Below are 24,241 nucleotides of genomic sequence, written 5' to 3'. Positions count from 1 at the left end.
GGAGGATCCAACACACAATATGCTTCATGCAAAGTCTAATTGTTTCCTGGGCTGGAAGAGCAGAGAGACTAACCCTGTTCTCTCCCGACACAAAATGCATAGGATTAAGGATGCTGACCATCCTTATCTGTATCGGTCCCCCAGTAGGTGCTATGGAAAGGAGCTGCACACGTGCAACCTGTATGGAAGTAATAAGACACTACGACCTCAGTAAAGGAGAAGCCTCTGGGTCTCACCAACAGGAGAGTCCTCTCGCCATTTCAGTATGACACGAAGACTAGGAAAATAATCAAACTTTTTTAATAGGAATACTTTCCAGCGGTGTATCAACCTTGCTCAGATTACACCAGTAGTGTGACCCTGCACACAGCAATGGTGTGGGAAGACCATTCCTAATGGCAGAGCAATCAGTTCTTGTTGTCATAATGAGGTTAGTCTAACCGCTAGATCAGGGTTGCTTAACTTGCGGAGCCTGATTTGCAGCAGACAGGCGACTGTCATCCTACACCTTAGAGCACTCCAGTCACCTCAAACCTCCGCTTCAGGGACAGATTTAATTTCTCAGGCCATACAGCCAGCAGTCTGGCTGCAATCCAATTATACTAAATGGCTTCAGAAGTGTATCCAGAGACAATTTCACTTGCTAATCACCAAAAAGCAGGCTAACACAGTGCTTCCCTTGACATGCATTTCTTCTGTCCTCACGGACTTTGCTGAACACCTCCAGAAGACCGAGGCATAAGGTCTCACATGCATAGTGATTCTGATTTACCACAACATTCTAGCTCTTCTTGTATCATGATTTGACAGGTATCTTGAAGATGTGTCCCCAGAAGGCTGAGCTGCAAGTCAGTCCTGATTGCAGGAAGGGGATCACGGCAATGTATTCCCTATCTTCTGGCAGTCTACAAATGAAGCGAGTTTCCTTTGAAGGGAGGACTACTACCCTCTTACTTTTTCAAGCTATTAACTAACACCACAGAACTCTGATACTCTCAAGAATTTCTTCTGTTGCCCTAAGTAGGGCCTACTATTTAAAAAATATCTCTTAAGACGGTTCCTGAAAAAGAACAGGGATGAAAGAACTAGGTAGTTAGACATCAAATAGAGAGTCCTATATGTGATGGTGTCCACAACCTACTGCACTGTGACTTTGGGGCCTGAGGTAGGGCTCCGCAGGGACTGCATTTGATTCTTGACTCTCTGGATCGGTCATCAGCACCGCCACACTGACTGCTCTTGCTGTGAAGGCAGATGAGATGACAGGCATGTTGTGGTGTGTTGCCAGTCAATGGAAACCTCATTTTTTACTTTGGCAGCTTACAAGAACTGCAGAAGAAAAATCAACAAAAACTGCAGAACCACGGTCTGAATACTCATCCATTTTCTTCTGTGGGTTAAAGCTATTCTTATGTCACACTAGAGTCATCAAGACTTAAACTTTGCTCTCTGTATTAGCCCACGGCAGATCCAACCTCTCAAATGGCAAGAGCCTCCTAGAAATCACCACCTAGATCTGCACCTAGTAGCCGGTACAACTGTTGCAAAACCACTGCAGCATTTAGTGAATAGGAAATTATGTTGTCAGCAGTAATCCGTCTTACAAATGACAGAAGGCCAAGTGTCACATTTAAAGACAGACAGAAGATACGTGAGGTACACAATCTATTTTCACACTTTAGATCCCTGAAAATGAAGGCCATAGATGAAGCCTTACAGGCTTCTCACCATTTACACAGATCTTGAAAATTAAGTATACAACCACAGAGCATATTCCTGGGAGATTCTCCTGGTAAGATTTTCTCAAGTAATAAAGTATATTGGATAGGATTATTCTAACTTTAGGTTTTTGCTACAGTGTCAGATACATTTGAGCTAATCAATTCTACAGAAACAGGCCTTCTGATAGCCAAGTGTATCTCATTCTAAGGTAAACTTCTAAAATAGGTCAAATGAATTGATGTTGCTGCTTACTCATAGCAACATGAGTAAGATCTGCCACATATTTATTCTCCAAACCTTTCCCCAGAGAAAGAAGTATGGACAATGGAGCATTGCAGTGAATAGGTTTTGGGTGTATCAGAAAGAGCCCCTCTGCTCTCTGAAGCCTCAAACTGCATTTACATAAAAAAAATAATTGTATCGTTTCTTTGTTCTTTTTCCTGTTTTTAACTAGTGACTCAGGGGGCACATCTGCACAAAGCTCAGAAAAATACAGTGCAGAAATACTTAAAAATAGCCAGACCAGTCATACAAATGTAACATCTCCAACAAAAGATAATGGGTATTGAAGAGTTTAAGAGGATAAACAAACAGCAGTAGCTCCCGAGAACACTCTCCCAGCATTGCACAGTCTGAAACGTAGGAGACGCCTTTGTATATAACAGTGCTTAGAGTATTTTTATTCCTTTACTTCATTCAGTTGTCTTTGAATCCATGTACATTTTTAGCATCTAGAACATCCCAGGAAAAGGAGCACAAAAATAACAGACGCACACAAATTTACATAGCTCTTGATGCCTCAACCAAGAGACAGAGCATGTTAACACCATTCACAGCAGGAGGAAAATAGTGATTCTACCTCCAGAAAGGAGCTAATAATTCCACACAGCACTGTACTATTCTGCATAGACATGACAACGCTGGCTAGCAGAACCTGGGTGGCTGGATCTCAGTTTCTCCATTTAGCTATGCATGTACAAAATGTTTTGTTTGCCTTTGTTTTAATCAGCTTTTGGTTTTGCCAGTTTCAGATTCCATGGTAGTTCATTTTTAATTTGCAACAATAGTATGGCTTTTATCTAGTCTTTATTAAGAGAGTTATAATGTTCAGGAAAAGTACAGTGTCTTGATATTAAATATGATCTGACTGTTGAGCCTTACGTAAACTAACAGGAGCTTTGGGATTTGGCCTGACAGTGAATCTGCGAGGCACTACGCAAAAAAACCCCAAACATTATTAACCATGGAAACTGTAATAACAACTTGTACTGGAAAAGCAACGTAGCCTGGTAATTTTAAAGAAAGATAACATCAGAGAAGGAGCTACAGAAAGAGCCAAGGGAAAACACAGCGCCATTCTAGATCAATCTCATTCAATCTACAATGTTTTATAATAACTCTGCCCATTAATTCACATCTGGGAGCACAGAAAAGTAAAAACTGTCTAGCTGGATCAAATCAAGGGTTTCTCTAGTCAAGTATATGACTACAACTGTGGCAACAACGGATGCCTACAGAACAGTATAACAACAAGGCAACCTTAAAGACTTCTACAGTGGGTTTCCCACACTTCAGTGTCTTGGAGCTCAAGAATTTTCAGACAAGCAGCAATGTCTGTCTAACACACTCCATGGATTTTTATTCCATCAATTTTCTAATAGATTTTCAGAGTGTTTAAACCCTGTGGCAGAGTGTTCGAACTGTAGTCATGTAACAGAAAGAATGAGCCCTTTCTATCCTTTTTGAACTTGCTATCAGATAGGTTTGATGCTCTAGCTTGCATACTGAAAAGGAGAGTAAAATAAAAAAATAAATCTCTATTAACCTTTTCTGTTCCATCCCTGATCGCATAGAGCACAGAATAGGACATATTTCATCTCAGTTGTGTCTTTTTCAAATTGAAGTCCACATTGTCACACCTTAATTGGAAGATGGAGCTATCAAGAGCATTGGGCCTCTGAACCTTTTCCAGTAGTATCAGATCCACTTTGAGATGTGGGAAACAGAACCGTATACATCATTCAGGATGCAGCACAATACGGTTTCATTAATAACAGTGACATTAAGATGCTTTTGCTTTGTTCCCTATTCTCTTCCTAATCATTCCTAAATTCCGTTTGTTTATTTGACCAGTGCTTAACAGTGAGCGTATGTTTTCATTGATCTGTAATTCCAAGGTCACTTTCCTGAACAGTAATAGCTAGTCCAGGGTCCAACATGAAATATATAATGTTTGCTTTGGTTTTCCTCTTCATCTGCATCACTTTACTATTACTTCCTCTGAATTTTACATACCACTCTATGATTCAGTCCCTCAACATTGCAAAGTCTCTTGACCATCTTTGCAGCCTGCTCTCCATTTTTCTACCACATATAACTTAGCATCAGCAGCAAATATCATTAACTCATCTCTTTGGTAATATTATATGTCTACCTCCCATTTTTAACAAAACACAATTTGAGACAGAAATATTAAGTAAAAATGAAAGATAATTTCATAATTCTGTATCCTGTTACTTACAAATTTTAAACCTGACAGTTGAAGTGAAACTCTACTTCTTTCAGTACTTAGAAATCTGGATAATTACAAATTAAACCAAACCCTGTGCCGTTACTAAAATGTTGCATACATATGAAAGCAGCATGTCAACCAATAAAGCGCAACACTGAAATTCTGAGCCTCTCAGAGCAACAGCTGCCTTTAAAAGGCTTACTTGTTTAAGGCACTGAAAGAAAAGAAACTTGAAGTATACGATTAAAAAGAACCTAAACTGACAGAATTGAGGGTTGAGGACTTAAACTGTGATGCTAAAGATACCACTGAAATAAAAAAAAAACCAAAAAAACAACTAACACATGTATCTGGAGAGTTTCATTCATTTATATATTGACTGACTTCCATGTATATGCAGAAAATCCACTATTATTTCAACTGTTACTATGGAACAGAAGAAAAAAAAAAAGGAAAAAAAAAAATCACAAGAGGCCAAATGACCAGAAACTCCAGCAACACACTGTTTCCTCAGTCTTATGAGGGCTGTGTTCTATAATGAAGATGCTAAATATTAGACTAGTAGACTTCCTCTAATACAGGTAACTAGCTCTAAACTCAGTAAACATGTACAACTGCCTTAATTTGCACACTAACATCCTGAAATGAAATGAAACTTACCCTCTTGTCTACACGGGTAGGCTAACATGTTTCTTACCCATGCCTGTTCCCAAGTCTTTGCTTAGAGGTCAGTGGTGTTTATCTCAAGCTCTACCAAGCGGCCTGTTGAGAGCATAAGAGCTCTTTTCTAGGCGTGCAGACCACAAACTGCACAGTGGAACTAGTGAATTCCTTTGGTTCTGCATAGCTCCCCTTCCAGAAAAAACGAAACAAGCAAGCACATCTGCAGAGAATACTATTGGTATACCATTTTTCAGTGTGCTACAAAAACATGGCAGCGCAGGTAAGAGAAGTTAATTTTCTAACATAAGAGTTCTATCCTCCCATTTCTGTACATGATTACAGACAAGCCACTGACATAAATGAACACTTCCCATGAGTCAAATTACAAATCAATATACGTGAACATACCTTTTCGCCAGGAGTACCAACAACGCCATCCTGTCCTTTTGCGCCCATTTCACCCTACAAAACAAATTATTCTGTTAGAAGTTTAAAGACTTCTGAGGTTAAAAACAACTACTCAGGTCATATCTGATTCAACAGAAAAGCACCTTCTACCCTGTTTTTGTCATGCTTAGTAATGTAACCACTGTGGAGGAGGATGCCTTATATGTAACACTAAAATTGGACAAAATAAATACATTTTAAAACACCTATAATGTCAATTAAGACCCACATCTGACAAATACTGGCACATGCAAATTTCCATAAAAAGCAGGTCTGCTGATTTTAAGGGAATTCACTGCAACAGCAGAGTGAAACCAAGGAGTCCATTTTCACTGGCCTGAGTGTGTTCTACAGTGAAGCTCACTATGTAATACAGGATTTTTTTGTCTAAAAGTCACATGCCCACAATATTTTTAAAAGACACTATTTTAGCTCAGTTCCTCTCTCCCTGTCTTTTACCCCCCCCCCCCCCCCCCGAGAAACCAGATCCTAAACCGTAAGCACTCTATAAGAAAATTTTAGTTTTAAGAGACAAATGACCAACTGATCAGGAGAGGTATGGAAGATCCCAGCAGCTGCAAATTGGACCACGAGTCTTCAAAATGATTGAAGAAAACATCAAACACAGAAATTTTGCTTAATAATGTCAAGTACAAGGATTACAAAATTTAAAATAAAAATCAGGTGGACTCTAGCGGAATATAATGAAAGAACTGAAACTGTATTATAGTCTTCATTTAAAAACAAAACAAAACATTAGGTTTGTCTACTTGTACCAAGAAGAGAACATCCTCTAGCAAACAGAAAATGCTGCAGCCTTTTTTGGAGTAATCCAATTCTTTATGAAGAAAATGTCACTGGTTTGAAAAGAATTAACCATCAAATTGTTCTTTGAGAGAAAGGGTTGCACTAAGAAGCAGAAGAGCCACATTTACACAAATAATTGGTTCGTAAAACAGGTTGTAAACTTAGGTTTGGAGCCCAAATCTAAAACTGCAAACCCAAAAGTCCCTGCTGAGGAATTAGTGCCCAAGACCTCTAAACTCACAAAGTGTGTAAATTTTTAAATAGCAGGATCCTGGAAACTCCTAATTCTGACATTCGGCATATGCAGAAACTTCTCGGCATTAGGCAAAGTTCATCAGTTTAGTCAATAAACCCACTCTGCAGTAACAAATAGTTTCTCATGATCTTCCCAATAGGATACACACACAGTGCTGCAGTGATTTTTCTCTTCTTCTGTTACCTATAAGACAGGAGATACTTAACTCGACAGCGTAGCAGAAAGGCTTTGTCTCGGCCACAGAACATCCATGTTCTGTGCCCCCCACAGCCTGTGAGTGCTCCCCGCCTGTACCCCCACTTGCCTGGACGGCTGATGCCTGCTGGTGCACTGGTGGTCATGGGATCTAAAGCTCTTCCAAAGTTCACAACAGGAACGTTAGGAACTGGACAAGTGAACTGCATCCCAGCAGCCTGGTGTCGTGCCTGAGAGCAAGGAGACCAGGTTCCTATCCAGATGACCATTCCTGCATTTTACGTGAGACCGTCCCCATGTAAAGTGCATAATCATTTCTTAAATTACAACCTAAGTCTCTCCATCAGGTTTAAAGTGATTTTAATTAATGTAGTTATGGTACAATAACATCAGCTACGTATCCCAGAATTCAGTATCAGAAAACAACACTGCTGTAAAGCTTTTTAAAAACCAAACCAAACCACAAAAAACCCCTACCAAAACCAAAAATATGAAAAAGCTTCATAGACAGAATACTGTAGTACCTTTATCTTTTCAGCATAAATGTAATACCTCTGTCCTGAAATGAAGTTATTAACCTTTCTGAAGCTAAGAAAGGAGCAGTAAGATTGGCAAGTAGTACATAACAACAGTATTTGCTATATCCCAGAACAGCCATTATGAAACATTTAATCCCTGGTAAAGGAAGGATTTACAATACATGCTTTTCCTCAGCATTCCCTCTAGGCTGGCATGCAGCAGCTGCTGACTCAGCACACTGTACTCCGAGGTGCTTAAGTCTCCTTATGCTCTACCCAGGGAGTCTATGGATTGGATCCAGGGCCCTGGATGGCACTTCTCAGTTAAGTTCTGAGAATTCAATATTTTTGTCTCTAGCCTCAAGGAAAAAAAAAGACAAGGAAAAAAAAAAGAAGGACCCCCCCCCCCCCAAACCAAAACCAACCCCCCCCCCCAACCCCAAAGTCTATAGGTCAAATTTCCTTGCTACCTTTTTCTAAAGGCAAAATGATGGCTCCTAATGACTGTCGCCACAATTTTGAAGTAAGCTGTCATGCCCAATACTATTGCTGTTGCTTCTTGCCTGCCATAAAACTTACCTACCTTCCTTGCCCCCCATTTTAATTTCTTAACAGTTATTCACAGAAACCATCATAAAACAACTGCATGTATACAGCCTGGCTCAAAACTCCTTTGTTCATAACACGTGAGCTAAGTGGATCAATCAAAGTGAGCGACTCCCAGGTGCAGAGTACTATTCCAGCCGTAAGTTTAAACCACTGCTCAGACACAACCATGTTCTGGAGGAGCATACGAGCCATCTCCTATGTCCTTTTTATTCATGTGAATAGCATGAACCCACTGGCACTATGAGAGACAAAGAAGCAGTACTGGCCCCTGGTTACCTTATCACCCACAGAGTGACTCTCTTATCTATGCACGCTCTGTTCCCTTACGCCACTTGCCAGTATTTTAATAGACTAGAACCACTTTGTTACATCCAGCAGGGTATTTTTATATACTGTATAGTCTAAAATTACACAGCCTGCTACACGCCAGAAAGCCTTTAGCATATATGACTTACGAGCCAATTAACCAAGGTATGTTTACGCTTCTGTTCCACTAACTGCCAACAGACTCCCCACCTTGAAGACAATTATTTTCCACTGCAAATTAGATCATAAAGTTATGCTTCTATCTTGTAATTGTGATTTTAGTAGCCACAGTCTGAAAGGTTGTAGTTTTTCATGCTTTTATTCAATGAGTTTAAGGATCAGATACTGTAGGTTGTACAACCTATAACAGTATTCACACAGGCAGCATGGCAGAATAAAATAAAAGCAAATGCATTTTTAAGGGGCTTTTGCCTATTTTTTTTTTTGTTTAATGGCATTTTCCTTTGCTTCTGTAGAGCTCAAAGTCCTTCACAAAAGTGAAAAGGCACCCTTTTCTCTTTCTTACATAGTAGATGCCAAAAGTATAGAAATGAGATGAAAAAACAGGGTTCCTGACCATCAGGCCTACATCTACCCCTAAATAAATCTCTTCTATGCCTTAACAAGAATATTCTAACTCCTGACACACACTGCAATTGAACTTTTTAAGTTTATGTAAATAAATTAGTAAGAATGGGAATAAAGAACTGCATTTACTTATAACTGCCAAAGCCAACAGACATATATGCTGCCAGAAGAACAATTTCATAAGCTGGTGAACACTAGGAGTACAATGCTGGCATTCATAGGTTACAAGGAACACTCAGTGTAACAACACTCAAAGGTAGCACCGTGAGCTTTAAGTCTACTGTTAGGATTTTCTGCTAAGGGTACCAGTGAAAATCGTTTTCAACTGAGCACAAGATACTGATTGAATAAAATATTTAAGCGATAGCATATTTTTCAGAAGGTGATCTCTTGCAAACAATGGGATGGCTACTATATTTTTGACAATGTTTATTTTGGTAAAATCATAAGCAGACAGGGTGGAAATTCAGCAGGCTGAAGTCAGGACGGGGGGCAAAGCAAGCTTCTGTCAACTTTCCGTAAAGCCAAGCCAAACTAAATCCTTCAAAAGATATCACAAATAGCAGACATGCTTCTTTCCAATGCTACCAATCAGCCTTCTATCTGAAGCGGAAACAATTTTGCACATCGGAGACCACCTGCAGTGTTACACTTGTGATCATTTTTTGACATTAATGATTCAGAGTTTCAAAAGCACTTGACCTTTGGTACCTCTTCGTACCATGCAGCCTTTACTCAATGCACCTGTCATAGAAATGATATGGTAGTAGCAGACACAAAATACAGCACCTTGATTCCTATACCACACATTGCTATTGAAGTCATGTACAGCAAAGATAGCCTACAGCCAAATGTGGCGATAAAGAAAATGACAAAGTGATAATTATTTAAGTTAACAAATTACAGTCCTTTCTAGTATAAAACCAAACCCAATTCTTCTAGGAAAGTATTTTATTTAAACACATTACTTGGTCTCTTAAATTGCATATCTATTTAAAATGTATTTACATTGTGATATGGAGTGGGATTAACTTGACACATTAATATTTAATCTAGAAAACAAAGTCTACAAGAAATTTTGAGAGGTGGAAAATATTCTCAGCAGGGTTCTGTACTAACCAGGTACAGATGATGATTTTAATACTAAGATAAAAGCAAATGCACTTAATAAACAGAAAGAATGACATTAACATGGCCTAGAGCACACACTGCTAGAGAATTGCATTACAACATTGCTCTTGCTTACAAGGGGGACATATTAGTTCAGATAAAATGAGCAACCTACGCCAGTTGTCAAAACACTCCTTAACGAAAATTAGGTTTGGTTTTCTAAGATTTCATTAAGTAAATTAGGTTTCCTGGTTTTCATCTCTGTGTAGTTACGCATGCCAATAGCATTAGAAATGTCCAGGTAAGAAAATACATATTATTATCAAGAAAGAAATACCAGCACACTCTGAAAAGAGTTGTTCCCAGCAGACAGTGTACTGGCAGGGTTTCCATAAGTGATGAATTGGAAGGTGAAACTGGTAATGTAGAGAACTCATACTTTATACTAATTCCGTCATCTATACGATTAACGTGAGAGGCAGTCTCTGTAAGAAATTACATAAGCTAAAATTTAAAACTTAGATATACAGACAGGTAAACAGTTCTCAGGATTATAGAATGGTGATAGAACTATTTAGAAGACCTGGGAAAATCCCCACCTCATTAGGAACTTTTATTTGATGAATACAATAAATTCAAATTCAGAGAATTTGCCAAGGGTGAGAAGGAAAACTCATCCCACAGGCAGCATCAGTCCAGGGTTTCCCTGGCACTGCAGGAGAAGCAGGGAGTATGGAGCCCAGGAAGCACCATCCCTGTTACTCTCAGTAGAAGCCCCTGGCTGTAAGACTTTTTTTTAAAGAAAACAAATGAAACTGTATTACTAATGTTTTTCCTTATTAATTTGGTAACTCGGACTATTAGATGGGTAAAACATTAGTTAGGACTACAAAGAAATTCTTAGCTCCGTAGGCATGGAGTGTTCTTTTTTGCCCATTATAAAATTTTAGTCTACTAAGTACACTGGCAATTCCTGACTTTGTCATCACTGACAGCCAGCCGCATTTTGCCCCAAATTTTTTCTTTTTCATGCATTCCAGTTACTAGGACCCTATCGATAACTTTGGCAACAAAAATTGGAACAGAAAAGAACCATTCTCAAGGCTGCACGATATGATAGATATGCGTTAGGTGGAATCAGGTGGACCTGGGTTATAATAGGACTGGCAGAGGAGGGGGAGAGGGAGACTAGCAAGGAAAATCAGCAGAAAGAGCAGTCAGACACCTCATTTCTCCACAAGTTCTTTTTTCTTATCATTCTATGATAAATATTTTCTTAGTGCAACAATATATTGCATAAACTTATCTCTACCAATCCTAAAATAGCCTTTTAAACATCATTTTCCTTAAGTAAAATTTAAATTAATGAAGCTCACTTAATTTCGCCATAGTGTGCATCAACAGGCACTTAAATGTTTGAAAGCACTCTGCCTCTGGCTTTTTGCTCCCTGCTGTACTTACAGCATTAACCAATGACCTATTAATACAGCTTGGAATGTTTTAATATTATATAAAAATATTTAATTCTCTTTGGATTTCGATTTAAAATCTTTCGTGGGCACTAAGTTTGCCTAACAGAAATAAAGAAAAAAGATTACATACAATTACTTTTTTTAGCCTCTTTGCTAGAGAAAATTAGTTTGTATATTCCATATATATGTAATCATTCCAATTACTGTAATCCATATTCTGTCTTTCTGAATAATTTGTACATGCTGAGGACAAAACAGGACCTTCACCTTATGATCAAAAAGCATTTGCTAACAATGAATGTATTTGTAAGAGTCTGAGTAGCTGTATACCATGCTGGGGTAGTAGAAATTGCTTCCAAAACAGAAAAAAGTAACTATCTCAGCTCAGCAGAAGAGGAAACCTAGCTCTACAGAACAGGTATCAAAATGTGTTAAATCACAGGAGACTTCCACCTGACTTGTGATCGCTTGAAACTTGTGAAATACACTGTGCTAAGAATCAAGCTACAGTGAGAATAACACAGTATATTATTCATGGATAACCTAAACTGTACGCTCGACTGCTGCTGCCTCCCAGTTTTCATCCAATGGGAAAAAGCTATCAGGCGGTCCAAAAACTGTGCTTCAAGGGCAGAGACCAGTAAGCAACAAACAAGGTTGGTCCTGGTGACTTTTTGAGTCTTAATTATTCAGACATTAAAGAGCAGGAGGTCGTCCCTTGCTGCAGATAGCTGCAGAAACTCATCTTCCAGCAAATAAAATCCTGCAGAGCAAACACCCCTGGATGCAAGCTTGCACAGGAAACAAAAGGGACGGGGACTACCGCCCTCGAGGCAGTTTTTGCTACACAGTACGGGGTGTATGGTACTGAATGGTTTCGTCATTCAAGAAGGGAGACGGTCTTGAAACTGAGCAGCTTCTTCACTCCTGAAGCACCCGAGGTAACAGTTCTATTGTTGAGTGAAGAACTGTTCTCATAATGTCCTCACGAAGCCCTAACGGAAGGCCAGGCATACAAATAGGAAGGTCATTCACACAAATGGAATAATTTTGATCAGTGATGCTCCTGTACATTCAGATGGATAGCTTGGCAGAGATGCATCAGTATTTGCATGAATGCTTGTTCCAATGAAAATACGGCACTTTAGTCATTTGGGCCCACAATACACTTTGGACTTTGGCTCAGACCCGTTCAGAGGTACTAAGATGAGCCAAGAGTCCAGGACTGCCAACAGTACTGCCAAGTGTACAGGAATGAAGTGGAAACAGGCTAATAATTAAATTCAAAATGCCTAAAAATGGTTTATCAGGTATCATGCTTTTTATTGGTGATAGCTTAGATATTCCTGAACATGCCAGAGTCTGATCTTAGGGAACAGCTATGTTAGACTGAAGAGAAGGGCAATTTTGGCAGGCTTGAATATCGCCTAACACCAATTTGTGTATGTAGAGACTTTCTTGCCAATCCCACAGCAACAAAAAGACATGTAAATTCAATCATACAATTAATTACAATGGATGGGAAATTGGAATGAGACGACGTACAGTAAAAGGGTAAGAAATATTGTGCTGAACAGAGATAATATCAACAGATTCAGAAATTTCCCAGGAAAGAAGCTAAAAAATTAACATTAACTTGTTTTCACTTGGATGCTGCCATGGCAAGGACATTTAAATATAGTTAGTTGGATGCTAATAATATTATGATTTAGAAGCAAAAGCAAACAATAAAATGAGGAGCTGAGCATGAGCAAAATAGGAAACATAAGCTGAAGAGCCATCAGACAACTTACACCATTTTTCTGTTACTAGCCAGCAAAGTCATCAATAAGGTGCTTATTGCATGTATAACATGTTACAAACCATCCAACCACAGTCTGTTACTCTCCTTTATGTCATCTGGCAATAAATCAGGTATCCTGCATGTGTGGAATGGTCTGGGGTCTTGCTGCCTCTCCACCTCTAATTATTGATGTAACAAGGCCATTACTGAGAGCAAGTGTTACTGAAAACTTGCATAAATGCAGAGGCGAAGAAAAAATGGTCCTAAATCCTCAGAGAACATGGCATTCAGCTCCATTGTGGTAGGCACTATTCAAGGCAGTATTTGTTTGCTCCCAAAGGTCAACACTGAGACTATCCTTTTAATCACAGTAGTAATGTGCCCTCCACCCACCCCCCAAACAAAAGCAAAAAAACCCCACCCCAAAGCTAGGAAGCAGCAAGTATTGGTCAATTGTAAGGAAGGTTCAAACTAAGCCGCTTTCTAGCTGTTGGCCATACTCCCTCTGACTTTAATGTGCCGATTCATTGAATTTTGTGAATTGACATTCACAGATGCCAATTTACTATCATTAGGCTAAGCTGCTAAATGCACATAGTCCTGCTCAGGCTTTAAACATTCAGTGAAGCATCAGAGTAGCTGGTGACAAACAGATCAAATTTGGACTTATAGGTAGTAGGCCACTACCAAAAAATTTTTCTATTTGTATAAATCTTGAAAGATTTCTTTTTCGTGAATCTCAAGCTTAACAATTTTCAGTTTTATGCCTAAACCAAAAATTTTGTACTTTGTTATTACCAACCATGTCAGACATAGCCCCATGCAATTTGGTATCAATGATGCATGGAAGTTGAAAGGGTTCACTGACCGTTGGATGATTTTTGAATCAATGCAATGAGGGTTTCTTTGTAAAACAAACAAAACAAGAGAACTGGAGGTGACCACAGGCACCCACATGCTTTATTTAGAGGTACTATGCTTAATATCGTAAATACTGCTAATTGTCTGTGAGATGGAATGGTAAAAAAATTAGACTTCTGAAGTCTCCTTTCTTATCTTAGTAGCAGTAATAGTCTAAATGGGGAGCAGAAGAGCAGTTTCCCAAATAAATACTAGGAAACTTCCTATGTTGGTAACACGGGCTAACCCCAACACTGACAACTTTTCTATATACTCAGATCTAGGATCAGCAAAAATTCATGATTAAATTTGGAAATTGCCAGCAATCCCTCTAGGTTCAGCTGGGCTATAGAAACTAACATGCGTGAACTTTTTTTCCACCTAGGAAAAGGGAATAGGCCCAAGGAAAGGAGCACCAACTGGCCTGTCCTGGGGGCTTGTCAATGTCAGGTCCCTCTCCCTTCACAATTCAGAAAGTTTCAGGTAGGAATGATGTCAAAGAATATACAGTGCTGAGGTGCTACGAGTGAATTCATACCCTCCTACTGATGATGCAAGGATGAATCCACCACACAGGATTCTGTCCTTCAGCAGTGATGTGCACGCATCATACAGGAAAATCCTTGTCACGGACGACATATGTGACTTCTCTTTTTTTGGATAAGGGCAACAGGCAATAGGACACGCTGACAGGGTTGGGTGGGCATGTACTTCCCAGGCAGGGAGACTGTGTTCCACGGAGTCGCTGAGGGGACCCCGAAGTGAGACAGCTGTAAGCTGCCAGGCAGGAAGCCCACACGCAGAACCAGAGACTGACTGATAAAGGATTTAACCTGTGTATAGGCAGATTCCTTTAAGGAATAACAAAATCCATAAAGTTTCTATTTAACTAAGATAAACCAAAGATAAAGATTTGAAAGAGAGAATTCAACTGATATTTTACCTTTTCACCTTTAACTCCTTTCTGGCCTGGCAAACCAGCTACTCCTGGCAATCCTGCTTCTCCCTGATTTTAAAAGAAATCAAAAATCAACAAAGAAGCAGATCCAAAATATGTATTTGATTTGGTTTCCTTGTCTTTATCACAAAAGCCTAACAAAGCAAACGACTTGGAAGAAATATAGCTTAAGATTCAGGAGAAGGATTTAAAAAAAAAAAAAAAAAAAGGATTATGTAGAAAATAATTTATTCTTAAGCAAAAACATTTACACTACATATAATACCTAAATATAATTCTCATTTTTACTATGGATTTTTTTGGGGTGTGTATTCAAACAACTAAACCTTACAGATCTCTGCAACTCTAACTTTAAAATAACTAAATCTAAAATGTACTGTTTCTTAACTGGGAAATACAATGTAAGTACAATACTACAAACCAGTAAGATATTTTTCATATTTCATACATTTAAAAAAAAATTTTTAAAAAATCAACCTTTTTTTTTAATGCCTAGCAGGTTTAAACAGCATGATGCACTAAAAAGCAATAGGAAAACCTCATACTTTATTTGGAAAGCAGTGGCATCTCTCTCTAGATTCTTGCTGCATTCCTGGAAGCGTGTATATTTTGCTGGCATGAACAGTCACTGGTGATGAAGTTGTAGCAAGTAATCTCTCCTCACGTGGGCACTAAAACAAAACCAAGATTTTCTGATTTTTGGTCCACTTTAGTTAATAGATAAATACTATCCAAACGCTATTTTTAAGTTACTTTCTGTTTTAATACGCCTGTACACACCATATTACAGAGAAGCCACAACAATTGCCAAACAAGAGGAAAAAGCTGTAGTAAAATGAAGTCTAGACATTGTGATCCTTCTGTACTAAAATCGATGCCAGTTAAAACTGATCTGACTGTCCTACTTCTTTCTTCCAAAAGAGCCCAGACAGAGGAATAAAGTCTCCCAAAATTAGAAGTAGTGAAGCAGAAAATGCCCATGGGAAAAAAAAAAGAGGGTACTTCTCAGTCTCATCCCGTCCTTCGCCCCCTGCCCCAAAATGCAAAATGTCAGAATGAGTGTAAGGGAAAATTCTGTCCTTTTTTTGTAATGAAATACTTTGGGCATGCACAGGTTGGAAACAAACAAAAAGCCCTGAAACCAATATTCAGCTGTCTGTAACTCATGAGAGCTGAGCCAACCTGAAGATATACTACAGGACAAGTCAACAGAACCTGACAAATTTCAGAACTCTCATTAAGATGTAATGAGGTCTCCTGCCAGCCTTCTGTCAAAGAAATGCCCACAGGATTTACAGCTTACTGTAGAAATTTGTATGCAAGGATAAATTCCTTCCCTTAAATTACTGAAAATGTAGCCTTTATAATTGGTAAGGAAGTAATGAAAAAATAAATCAGAAAATGTAATGCTGGTTTCAATATGAAAGTCATTAACAAGTAGTCCACCAATTTTTACATCTTCAACATAAGACGTACAAATGAAACTGCTGGAGCTTTTAGCTATATAGCTGAATGAATGTTTAAGATGCTATTAACAAAGCCTATCCTTGACCTTTTTGTGTTCATATATAATTAGGCTTAGTTTGGGTTTTACTTTTTTGCTAGTGTCATAACTGCTGAATGAATTGTATTTCTATGCACAAACTGGAACCTACAGAAAAAAAAAATCCATTCATTTCACTTATCGATGAGCTTATACATTCAAGAGAAAGCCTGCACCATTATCAGGAATATATTTTGAAATATATTTGAACAATAAATTATTATATAAAATTGAAATTTCCCTTAATAGATTAGATCCAGACCCTTCCATGCTTCTGTGCACCTATCAGTCGTCAGTTCCCACAAAGTCTTCTGCTCCTCTGTTCTTGGGCAGCTTTATCCCTCCATTCCAGGTACCCTTTTCTCCCATCTCTTTGTAGATGGAATCAATTAGTCATTCCACATGCTCTGGGGTTTTTTGCTGACTGCAGGCTGGGTGGTAATGCTACTGCCCGCTATCTCAAAGGAGCCTGCTCTTAGAGACTATTCATAACTAGCAGACCAATATTTTAACATATTTTCTGAGGTTTTTTTTTAAAGTATTTTTTTTCTCCAAATGGGCTTAATTCAGCAAAACAATCACATCCACAACTTCAAGCATTTCTATAGTTCTAGCATCTTCCAGTTCACACTGATTCAGTCTATCAAAACAAAAGGGAAAAGTGAACCCTCTAAACTAAATCAGCATTTTCCCTTATGTTAAACAATATATACATCTGACTATGTGCGTTATAAAGAAGAAAGTATTTGCTAATTATGAAACACCCATTCCTCCATGTTAGTGTATTGAAAGGAGGGAAACACCCTCAACACCTTCCTATTTTTCTTCCCTTTCACTGTCATGCAGGCTCTTTCATGGGCTTTGTTTATCATCTGTAATGCTTCACTACGCACAACTGTTATTGAAATGGCCTCCGTTACTTGAAGCCATCCCTCAGGTTATTGCAGTGATTTGTTTCCTACTTTCTGAGACTTCCTCAGTTACTAACTAGATATTAATCAATGTTAAGAAATGCATTTAAAAACCACTAGCAGCACCTAGTGCCTTTTACTGAAGTTCCACTGTGCCATTTAGTTAGGCAGCAAGGAGCAACATACCATGACTCCAGATAAAGGATTCATCTTTAGGAGGTAATTAATCTAACACTTCTATTGAAATTTCTTTACAATTCTTTAGAAAGAAACAATGAAGCAATTTCTTTTGTATTAGCATTTACATTTTAACAAATAACTTACCAGGTCTGCAGATATTTCACAACACCTATCTTCCGTTGCAAGTTTTGGATTACAATAAACTGTTATGCGGTGAAGTTCAATCTATTAAGAAATACAAAAGGAGATGAATATGAGATGTAAAAAGTCATGTGTGATGGCATGCATTTTCTTATCTTGGCATAATAGACTTTCTCTCTGAAACACTGCATATTTCTGAAATGCTGGAAAAACAGACAAATCCAGAACAAATACCCAGCTCCTCACTTAAGGAAGAAATTGTGCAGTCTATTACTTGGATGTAAATCACATTTTAGATTTAATTTATCTTCATGTAAGTTGGATCCCTCTGTACTGCCCTTGCGATGCTACATAGGCATTTTAGCCCTCTAGACATCCTCTGCAAACCTTCTTTTCAGGAACATGATTTTCTCCTGCAGTGAACTAGAGCTAAAGGTTTGATAAGCTCCATCTCACATATACCTTCTATCACTTTGGACAGACCTTTGCCTGGACCTTGCCACTAAATCACCTGAAGAGCAAGAAAAACACAAATTCTGTACATAAAGCTTCTGTTTCAGAGATTTTTGAGTGGATTGCTGAGATGAACAGCATCTAATTTTAACTAGCTTATTTTGCCCTTGTATGCCTCTTTCTTTCTACATCTGTTTTGTATCCTTATTCCCTCTCTTGCACTTGGCATTGAGAAGAGTGACTGTTGGTACAGGATCCACTCTGCTGCCTTCATCAGCTTTATGCCCATGTTTTCCTGCAAACATGGAAATCTTGATTGACAAATTCCATGCAACCTACACAAGATAAAAAGAAACTGCTCTTTCTCCTGCATGCTACTTGGAAATGAAGAGATGGTATATGCATTTCAAATAAAGTTGAACTCAGAAAATAAAATGAAGCATGATCTTTGCCCCATGACATAAGAGCTCCAAGTCCAGGCCAAAGTGCTTAGCGCTTCACAGGACTGATTCCTCCCACAATGCTAGCTTGCAGTTACAATCTGCTATTTTCATCCGGAACTGTACACCCTACATAATATAGCTGAAACTTTCAGATGGTCACTATAAACTCCAAGCCAGATGCTTTAAACCTGGTAAATGGATGTCAGCATACTTAAACCGACATTTCCTGGAGCTTTCAAATTACTTGATGTGAGCTCTGTGCATGAGGAAACAGAGGAGAGCATCTCTGCGACAGAACAGCCCAGAATATTATGGGGTTGCCTTGGGTAATTCTTGCACCAAAGGCTGCAGGAAACACACCTCTAGCTACTTCCTAATCCCTCCCATCTGGAGGAGGGAGAAACAACTATGAACAACATGCCTCTATTTCTGCATAGCTGAATTACCCTGGAATGTGGCACAATCTTGATACAGACGTAATCCTTAATTTTTCTGTGTCTCCCCTTTATCAAAGAAAGACAAAGTGTAACAGATGACTGATACAAACTTATAAATAAATCTCATAAAAATTGAAAGAAAAAAAAAACCCAAAAAACACTGGAGTTATCTCTAGATGTAGTAATAATAGGTCTACAGTAACTATGTGGCTCTTACCCCAAAGCGAATACAGAAAAACAGACTCCTGAAACCAGGATCAAGTTTCTGAGTTACTGTGGTAACAGAAGTTTTGCCTTAGCAGATGCTACAGCACTGAATATAGTTTAGACAAAAAGACTTAAGGACTTCAAATTAAGAATACACACTCAAAATTAATAGCTGGTTTTGAACCTTTTATCTACATAGTTCTTTACGATGGTGTTAGTAAAAGCATGGCTAAAACATGATTTCAAGTTATCTGGTTTTCCTTTCATACTACTCACATCTACAGGCTTATCATCTGCAGCACGAGAAGCAATCAGAGTCCTTCCCTGCAAGTCAATGGTGAATTTTTCATCAGTCTGCTTTCTCTCAATTAAATTACAATCCAAATAGAGGGAAATGATCCCCAACTGCACACTAATACCAAGCTTATGCCACTGCCGATCAAACAATGAATAAATTTCTCGACTCTTAAAAGTGTAGTGCAGTATATTTCCCTGCGCAGATTTGGTCATATACTCCACAACCTTTTTTGAACCATCCAGAAGGACAGAGATCTGAAAGTAAAATAAAATAAAAGAAATGGTCATTTTAATCTTATAAGAATTAAACACATATATAAACTACATATGATAAAAATACTTCAACTACATAGATTGGGCAAGAATTATGTTATGAAGCAATCTTCTATGTAACTTTGTAAATACATATCAGCTATAAATCACAACATGCCTTCTTATCCTAGTCTGCAGTCTTAAAGCAATACGTTTTGTTAAATTTCTGTCATTCCTATAATAAATCACATATTATTTCAGAGCAGTCTGTCTATTCCATATAAACTGTAGCTAAATCCAGTGGAGAAACATCCACTAAGTTATATTGGCCGTATTATATGGGGCAAAAAAAAAAAAAAAAAAGAAACTTAATGAAAAAAATAAATCAAAGACGACTCTAACCTCAGGTGTGTCATACTGATTTAAAACTTGCCATATATACCAACGCTCTTTCTTGGTATTTCGCCGTACACGGAACGTAGCAACTAGAGAGTATTCTTCAGGAAGCCCATTTGGAAATACTTGCCTACAATAGGAGGGAGAAAAAAAAAAGATTTCTTGTTATTCTTACAGACACAAACACTGCTTAAAAGGAATGAACAGAAATAATACCCGGTAAAAATAAGGAGCCAAACGCTCACTCACACTCATACAAATTCACGGGCTTCAGCGTTCAGAAGTGCCTCTTACCGAAAGTACAATTCAGTCTATTTATAAGAATAAATGGCTGAAGAGTTTGCTAATGAATTTTTTGTTCTAACTGTTTTAAAATCTGTGATTACCATAAATAGGAGTCTTAAAAGAACTGCTGCAAAGTAAATGCCACACGTAAACAAGTTTTAAAATATTGTTTTTCCCAATTTATTGCTTGGGATACTGGAACAAGTTTCCCAGAGGATTTGTCAATAATCCCCATCCTTGGAGACTTTCAAAACACAGCTGGACAGGGCTCATAATAATTTGATCTAACTTTTAAATTGGTCCTGCTTTGAGCAGGGGCTTAGATCCAGTCACCTCCATGGGCAATGACTCAGAACGTCTTGAGTATCAGAACAACTGGACTTTAGCAGGCTTAAACAAAAATAAGGAATGCATTTCTGAATGAACGACTTGCTGTTGTTTGATTTTGCTATTCCTTTCTTACCTAAGATATGTTGACACCTCTAAAAAAAAAAAAAAAGCCTGACTTGCTACCTATATCACCAAACACAGTACAACACCACTTCTATGAACTATTTGAAAAGTCTGTATTTCAGAAAAAATGAAAATTAGTCTGTAACTCAAGCCTACAGACTTTAGTAATCATTGAATATATATTAATTCTGTACTAAACAAATTAGGATGGTGCAATCGACCTCTTTCTTTTGAAACTTCTGCATTTCAAATTATTTGTTTTCTAAGACAGAGGCAAGACAAATGAAAACCACAGATGCAAACATTACACAACACATGAGTAGCTGAAGTGTTAACATTGCTGTTTGCTGAAAACTGTCAGGATTGTCCAGCTAGCCACATTGCAAAAGGCAATCCCCGAATCAGAGCAAAGGAAACCCGAGGGCCCCATGCAGCAGAAAAATTTCCTCCATTTTAGTTCCCACAATCATGTGAAGTAAATGGTTTAGTTTAAAAAAAAACAAATGGAATTATAATTACACAGTAATGTGCTATAAAGGCTTTATTAAAAAAAACTAAAACCAAAACAAAACAAAGGGGGAAAAAAAAAAAAAAAAAAGAGGAAAGCACCAGCTGACAAGACAATAACCCCACAACCCTCCTGGAAATCAGTGCACTTCAGTTAATTCAGGATCTCAGGAAAAATGCCTTCTGTGCAGAGAAGCCTGCTCTAAACCTCGCCAAAGAGCTTCTTTATGGACTAACACCTATTTAAGTCCCTTATGTGGGAATACACTTCTTTGGCTTATTTCCCACAGCTGATTCCTGTTTTATCCCAGGACCAAATTGGCTGCTTTCCCACATTGTTAGTGAACCCACATGCTCTGTTGTACAGCTATAGATGTTTCAATGTCAAAAGGCAAGGCAAAAGTGAATAGGCTTTGCAGGACTTGGATCTAGATTTCATACTACTCTGTATTTTAATTATAGCATAAAGAATACGTCTATGATTTATAAAGAAAATACCTTCAGTGGGCATTAGTAACACATGAGTGTGTCTCTGCAGGACAGTAGACTATCTGGACATGGGATCAGGATCTGGTTTACAGCATCCCATGCAAGCTACAGAGATGGCATCTCAGGTTTACAGCTGGATAGACAGGATATCTGGCTCTCAGAGCATCTGATTAGCTCTCCAAAATCAATTAAGTTTCCCAGCTAAGTTCCATATTGGGAAACACAGAGGAGTCTACATTAATGGGCAAAGGGCAGTCAACTGTGGAAGGGCAATAATCAGAAATCTTGATCAAATGAAAGGAGAGGAAACCATCATAAGTCTGCAAAACAAACAGAAGTAGTTTCTGGACGTGGTAGGTATTCTAGTAAACATGGAGCACTTTTTTTTCTTTTTTTTTTTCCTCCTCACCATCATTGCTTTTTACTGTAAGCCTCCCTGACACTTTAAGAGCTATCTAAATGAATGACAGTATTAGTCTTCTAAAATTTTAAGTGCTTCTTTCAGAATTTTCTCAAAAAAATTTGGTTGTATGTGAGGGCACATGATATAAAATTATCCTTCTTAACTGTTTATCAAACCATTTCGGAAACAGCACAAGAGTTAAGGTGTGGACCAGCATTATGAAACAGGACAGGAATTTACTCTAGCTTCTCTTACCTTTGAACTGACAGAGAAAACTGTATTCGGGGAAATGAGAAAAGCAGACAAGGTCAAATTAATTCCTAAGGGCATTACACTGATTTCAGTGAAGTCAACTAAAGAGGTAAGATTTAAGCAGAATCGGACCAAGGATAACTTCAGTTAGATTCACAAAATAATTTAGGTAGGAAGTTACCTCTGGAGGCCAATGGATCTAACCCCCTGCTCAAAGCAGGGCCAACCTGAAAATTATATCAGGTTACTATAAGTCCTGTCCAGCCGAGTTTTTAAAGTTTCCAAGAATGGTGATTATTCTACAACCCTCTGGGAAACTTGTTCCAGTGTCTGGCCAATAAACAGCACAAATTGGGTATCCAACTACTGTATACCAAAGACATAACTTAACAGAAGCAATATCTTTATTCTGAGAAGAGTTCTCATTGAGTAACTAAATGACTTTTTGGTCACCAAGGAATGTTCATTAACAAATGCTTTAATGTATACACTTAACACTCAACCCTTCCCAGACAGATGATGAATGCTAAAAGGAAAAAAGTTAAGGGATAAAATACTCAGAAAACTAGCATGCTATCTACTACTATGCACAATTTCCCCTATTTTCTTGCTCCCTGAATGGCTTCAAGTGAACATAATAGAATAAAAAGCATGTATCTAGCATTGATATGACTTAGGCACAGACAATGACTAAGATACTATAGCAAAATTTAAGTATTACTGCCACATTATCTTCAACTCTGTAAAGCTCAGTTAAAAACTCCTCAGAAATAGGCAAAGTATGCATGTGTTTAAACAATAAATATATAATGACACTTGATGGGAAAAAAAAAAAAGGCAGAACAGAAGCATGGACATAAAACCTCATATGGGAACATGAGAAAAGCCAAAACACAATTTTGCAGAATACTGAATTTGAAATTCAGAAGTTCTTTAATATACGGTTTTGCCTGATTGCATCTACACACATTTAAAAACTAATGAGAGAACTAATGAGACGTCATGTGCAGGGTGAAAACAGTACAAAAGCAGCATTAAATGTTAATGAAAAATACAAATGCAAGTTGTTCTACATGTCCACAGCTCAACAAGTACTTCCTCATAGAGTGTTTACCCTTTCCATGTGAGGAGAGAGAATAAGGATGAAAGAAACCTATACCAAGCTCACCTCAAAGTCTACAGATGTAAAGCACAAATACAGAGAACATTAACTTAGGGTAATACCTCATGGTGTCCAAGCCAAAAGCAGTAAGAGAGAAGACAGGTCTTAAGAAAGCCCTAACATTACAGAAATATGGGTATCAATTAATAAGGGTGCAAATTCATCTATAAAGATGACAAGAAAGAACTTACAAGTTCAAACAGACAAGCAAAGGAGGGTATCCTTGGCATCTGGTCTCTGAACCAGTGGATGCCTATGTTTTTTTTGGACAAGAGTGTCCGAACCAAAACACATAATCAGACTTGGGAGCAAAACCATGAATCTGAGATTTTCCTCTCCCAGGAATTATCCTTAACAGTGGGACAACAGTCAAGTTCTCCCATTCCTGTTGAGCTTCCTTAGCTTAGGACAATCCAAACCAGACATCCTTCCTGGATGACTGCTCTAACCTTTAAGGCTATTGAAGAGGTTTCCTCTCCCTCTTCGACACTGAAAGCGCTCGTGACTGCCGTGGTTTGTGCTGAATTCAATGCTCTCCAAGCTTATTATGTGTGATTTAAGCACAGTCAATGGCTTAGACACCT

The 24,241-nt window shown here is 38.2% G+C and overlaps 1 protein-coding gene across 6 annotated transcripts in view; it reads right to left on the bottom strand.

Moving 5' to 3' along the window:
• Nucleotides 1-24,241, bottom strand: part of COL19A1 (collagen type XIX alpha 1 chain) — a 207,534-nt gene that overhangs the window by 151,517 nt on the left and 31,776 nt on the right. For all 6 annotated transcript variants that reach the window (XR_011328356.1, XM_069804592.1, XM_069804595.1 and 3 more), the window contains 6 exons: nt 20,113-20,236; nt 19,438-19,713; nt 17,625-17,705; nt 15,392-15,517; nt 14,832-14,894; nt 5,306-5,359 (listed from right to left, as the gene is read on the bottom strand). Coding sequence is in view for 5 of the 6 variants with exons in the window: in XM_069804592.1 (XP_069660693.1) it covers nt 5,306-5,359; nt 14,832-14,894; nt 15,392-15,517; nt 17,625-17,705; nt 19,438-19,713; nt 20,113-20,236 (724 nt within the window). In the remaining variant the exon portion in view is untranslated. The remainder of the gene's footprint in view (nt 1-5,305; nt 5,360-14,831; nt 14,895-15,391; nt 15,518-17,624; nt 17,706-19,437; nt 19,714-20,112; nt 20,237-24,241) is intronic.

Source organism: Haliaeetus albicilla, chromosome 17, assembly GCF_947461875.1.
Source record: "Haliaeetus albicilla chromosome 17, bHalAlb1.1, whole genome shotgun sequence".
Taxonomy (NCBI): domain Eukaryota; kingdom Metazoa; phylum Chordata; class Aves; order Accipitriformes; family Accipitridae; genus Haliaeetus; species Haliaeetus albicilla.
The sequence above is the reverse complement of the archived record's forward strand: the minus strand, read 5'-3'. Positions and strand labels throughout refer to the sequence as shown.